The 5,094-nt window shown below is 47.3% G+C and overlaps 1 protein-coding gene across 1 annotated transcript; it reads left to right on the forward strand.

Moving 5' to 3' along the window:
* The first annotated feature begins 411 nt into the window (after window positions 1-411).
* CHST4 (carbohydrate sulfotransferase 4) lies at window positions 412-4,557 on the forward strand. Its single transcript, XM_048816963.2, has one exon. It carries the CDS (start codon window positions 412-414, stop codon window positions 1,564-1,566), a length of 1,155 nt encoding a protein of 384 aa, XP_048672920.1. The 3' UTR covers window positions 1,567-4,557.
* The last annotated feature ends 537 nt before the right edge of the window (window positions 4,558-5,094 follow it).

Genomic DNA, 5,094 nt, shown 5'->3' on the forward strand with positions numbered 1-5,094 from the left:
AGTGGGGGAGGTTTAGATTGGATATTAGGAAAAACTTTTTCACTGAGAGGGTGGTGAAACACTGGAATGCGTTACCTAGGGAGGTGGTAGAATCTCCTTCCTTAGAGGTTTTTAAGGTCAGGCTTGACAAAGCCCTGGCTGGGATGATTTAACTGGGAATTGGTCCTGCTTTGAGCAGGGGGTTGGACTAGATGACCTTCTGGGGTCCCTTCCAACCCTGATATTCTATGATTCTAATGTCATTGCTGGCAAGGCAGCGCTCTGTTTCCCCAGAACAGGGGTGCTGCGGTTTTCTCTGAGGCCCAGTCCTGGGTGGTCTGGTTTCCCACAGTGTTTGTTAACCCAACGATCTGAATGCACTCACTCTCTCTCTCTCTCTCTCTCTCGCCCCTCCTTAGGCTCTCAGCCACCATGCTGAAGTCAAACAAGACAATAGTGATAGTGGTCCTGGCAGTTCAGTCCATTGTTTTCATGTGCTTCCTCGCTCAGCTTCGCAGCAGCTATTCCCCGCAGGAACAGAAACCAGCTCAGGTGCACATTCTCATTCTCTCCTCCTGGAGGTCAGGATCTTCCTTCACTGGCCAGCTCTTCAGCCAGCACCCTGATGTCTTCTACCTGATGGAGCCTGCCTGGCACGTGTGGACAGCCATGTACCAGAACAGGGCCAAAACCTTACAGATGGCAGCACGTGACCTCATCAGGTCTGTCTTTCTGTGCGACATGTCTGTGTTTGATGCCTACATGTCTACGCGGAGGAATAAATCTGATTTATTTCAGTGGGAGACCAGCCGGGCTCTGTGCTCCCCCCCTGCATGTGACCTCTTCCAGCGCAACCACATCATTTCCAAAACTGCCTGCAAGACCCTCTGCAGCAGGTATCCATTCAGCAAGGTGGAGGAGGCTTGCAAGACCTATAGCCACACAGTCCTCAAGGAGGTCCGGTTCTTTGATCTGACGGTTCTCTATCCCCTTCTCACTGACCCCTCCCTGAATCTCAAAATCATTCACTTGGTTCGTGACCCCAGGGCTGTGTTTCACTCTCGTGAGAAAACAGTGGCTGCTCTGATGCGCGACAGTAACATTGTGGTGGGGCCCCAGAAGAACCAAGGGGAGAGTGGGCCATACAATGTGATGCAAGAAATCTGTAAAAGTCACATCCGTATTTATACTGAAGGCAGCCAGGCCCTTCCCAGCTTCCTCAAAGGCCGCTACATGCTGGTGCGCTACGAAGATATTGTCAACGATCCCCTGGCGAAGGCTGAACAGTTGTACAAGTTTGCAGAGCTCCACTTCACACCCAAACTTCAGGTGTGGGTGTACAACATTACTCATGGGAAAGGCCTAGGGATGCAGGCCTTTGACATCAGCTCCAGAGATGCAGTGAATGTGTCCCAGGCCTGGAGGAAGAACCTGCCTTTCCAGAAAATAGAAAAGTTGCAAAATGTGTGCAAGGATGCCATGGACCTGTTGGGTTATCGACTACTGATGTCCAAGGAAGAACAGAAAGATACGGCACTGAACCTGTTATTTACTCAGGGCCCTCCGCCCGGTGACACAGGGAGCTGAATGCAGAAAATTTGCCTCCTGTTTGTCAGCTGAAGGCTGCAGAATTCAGAACAGTGTGCACAAGTGAAAGTGTGTGTGCGTGTGTGTGTGCGCGGCCATGTGTCCAGCGTGATAATAGCACCTGAAACAGAGCACAGTTGGAGGCAGTGAGATCACGGCTAATTTTCTTCCCTGCGTAACTCTGCTGTGCAATCTCCACACTAAAAATACATTAAAGCAATAAATAAATGACATTAGGTTGGAAGCACCCTTCAAGGCCCCGCAGCAAAGCAAGCCTTGTTTTTTCTGAAAAAGTCCACAATTTAGGAGGGACAGTAAAAGGAGAAAACGCAGCTGAGAGGGAACAGAACATCCAACAAACAGGACCCAAAAGAGTCAGAAACCTCCCAGAAGGCCAATTTAATTAAACACCAAGAAAACTACAATTAGCAGGTGTATTCCTGGAGACCAGAAGGCACAGTGAGTGTACAGGTAGGGACCTATGTGTCTGACAAATTCCATGAAGGAGTAAATGATGCCACAGGAGAAATGGATTTGGTTAGAATTGAGTTTCTGGGTAGCTTCTTTTCTGAGAGTACTGAGCTTTCTAGTCCAGCTTTCTTTTTCTCCACTTCTGTGCCTGAGCATCCACCACTGGTTAACAGTGTTGGAAAGTATTGTGTTTGTTTACTGTATAACACCAGTGTGGAACAGGGGACAAGAACAGCCATGGCTGAACCAGTAAAAGGGAAATCAGTTCTCTCTGGGTTTGAATAGTCGGATCCATTTCTGGGAATATGTAAACCCACTTGTCCTAGTAAAATAATAATCTTCTGATCTTCAGAAATAATAATTTCTTCCCCAAGAGATCTCAAAGACAATGTCCAAGACTGAGACCCCAGCCCTGTATGATCAGTTATAGCCAAAGAAATTAAATACAAAAAAGTGTATTAACACAATGTTAAGGCTGAGAATTTAAACACATGAGAATATTCTAAAGGTGCTCAGATTACACAGCGCTAAGCATGGTGAAAAACTGGAATGGAATAGTTACGTTTCCTGCTGCTTGTCCATAGTTACAGATGTTGTAGAATAGGTATAGCTTGTGCTGGATTTATTTAATGCAGCAGAGGCTGGATGGAGCTGTGGGAAAACTTCCAGGCAGAGGCAGAGGAAGAAGAGAAGGGCTGCCAGTGCTCATGGCAGTGGAGAGTAGAAGGATAGTGTAGAACAGGCAACTTCCCCTTTTAGCTTATTTATGTGCCGGGGCGATTTCCAGGTCTACACTGTGTTAAAGTTGCATTACAGGCTGGGGCAATTTCCAGGTCTACACTGCATTAAAGTTGCATTTAACAGAATAAGCTGTTCTCCAGAATCCAAAAAATGGGAAATTGGGCAGCAACCTTTACAACTGAATTTCAAGTTTGTGGATTTAAATCCTCTCTCTTTATGGTGAAGTAGAAGTATTTTGTAGTTATTGTATGTTATCTTGTGAAGCACTCTGGGATGAAAGGTGCTATGTAAATCCAAGAGTTTATACATTTTTACCTAGGGATCTAGTGGATTATCCAGAACTTGAAGTTTTTAAATCAAGCTTATTGTCTTTTTAGAAGAGATGCTCTAGCTCAATCATAAATTATGGGCTTGTTGCAGGAATCACTTGATGAAATTCTCTGTCCTGTATCATGCAGGAGGGCAGGCTGGATGGCCACAATGCTCCCTTCTGGTCTTAAACAGCTCGGAATCCTTGCAAATATTAAGAGTTCAGGAACAGGTTTAAAACTCAGGTAACCCAAGTATCCTCGGTACGCTCAGTTAGTTTTCATATCGTTGTCAAACTACATGTAATCAGGGAATGGTCCTGCTGTTGTGAGGAATTTGCCTGGCTTCTCTACTGCCCCAGGTGGAATTGGAGGTAACAGGGTCTGAGTCTGCACCTCAACAATATTTACTGGATGCCTGCTTGAGCTCAAGAACTCCTCTTCCTTGCTGCCATCTGACAGAGACCTCGTAACCCCGATAAGGCTGGGGCCAGGATCACTGGGGGCTTAACCCCCAGTCTCATTATGGGTTTCTCAGGACTGGGCCTAGGGTCTTCCTACTGTGGGGTACTCTCTCCTCCCTGGCCACTTCCCTGATCCAGTGATCATTGCATTGAGTTTAAACCACGTACAATTTATTAACCTGCAACTGTAAACCAATCAGGGAAAAATGGAGACGGTGGGAGACTAGACGAGGTTTTTTTGGATTCTTTTGGAAACTAACACAATGGGCATAGGGATACCATAAACTACACTCTCGGGGGCTAGTCACAGCCTATTCCTACACATCCCAAGTCCTGGCTGCACTGTGGTGACACCATAGGTCAGACACCTGCCCTGGGGTGCGGGTGGGGGCCTGGGATGCATGCTCTCAGGCTCCAGGTGGCAGGATGCTTCTCCCCAGTATCAGCCCTCCCATTGGGGTCGTGGTCCCTACTCCCAGTCTGGCCTTCAAGTCCCTCTTGTCTGACACCATCTCCCTCCACTGAACCCTCTGCCCATGGCCCCCGTCACTTTCCCTAGGTGTTCGCTGTGCTCAGCTCCAGTTTGCTTGTGGCATGGCCAGCGTCATTATCCTAGCTCTGGCCCCTCAGCTCTCTGCGGTAGCTCAGCCCTGGCTCCCCAGTGGTGGAGCTGGTCAGCGCTGCCGCAGCTCTGGCTCCCCTGGCTTTGTCCTGGCAGCCCCGGCTCACACCTGCCAGTCCTGTCAATCCAGCTGATTTGGAGTGCTGGCCTCTCTGCATTGGCCTAGGGACCTGTCAGTCTCAGGATCCTGACTCCTCTGCAGCCCTTCCCCTTTCTCCTAGCACTGGGAGGGGGCCAACCGAAAGATGCATTCAGTCATCTTCCCTCCAGATTAGCCTTACAGGGCCCAAATGCAGTGTTGCTAACTCTTGTGATTCTATTGCAAGTCTTCTGATGTTTGGTGAAGAAGAATCTGAAAACATGGCCCCCAAGTGCATCCTTCAGTCTCAGAAATCAAAAGGCAAATAATAAGCCCTCAAAATGTATTATTATGGTGCTGTGGTAGCACCTGCTACAAATTTCTATTCATCTTAAGAATGTATTATGTGTTTCATTTTATAGGGGTAGTTCTTTTTTGGGCCCCTTTTGCAGGAAATCTGAAATGCTCGGGGCTGTGCTCTACGGTGCTCCTTCTGCTGCTGATTCAGACTATCAGTTATACAAAGCACTGTTTGTTAATAGAGCGTATTTTAGAATAAATACTTCCACTGCTGTCTAGAAAACAGTGTGTCACCCATTGGGAAAGTGTGTGTGAAGTCATTCTCTAGTTGATGGTCCACAAAGAGGCAATTACTCCAGGAGTTAAAGCAGTAGGGGTCTGAACTGGGAATCTGATGTTCAATGTTCAAATGCTTCTGCTGATCTGCATGGGAGATATTCTGATTACGTGTGATTCACACAGTCGGAAGAAAACTGGGATAATCAATAAATTATGGCGTGAAACATCAAAAGAATACAGGTGTCTCATAGAATCATAGAATAT

Source organism: Caretta caretta, chromosome 12 (genome assembly GCF_965140235.1).
Source record: "Caretta caretta isolate rCarCar2 chromosome 12, rCarCar1.hap1, whole genome shotgun sequence".
Classification (NCBI taxonomy): Eukaryota; Metazoa; Chordata; order Testudines; family Cheloniidae; genus Caretta; species Caretta caretta.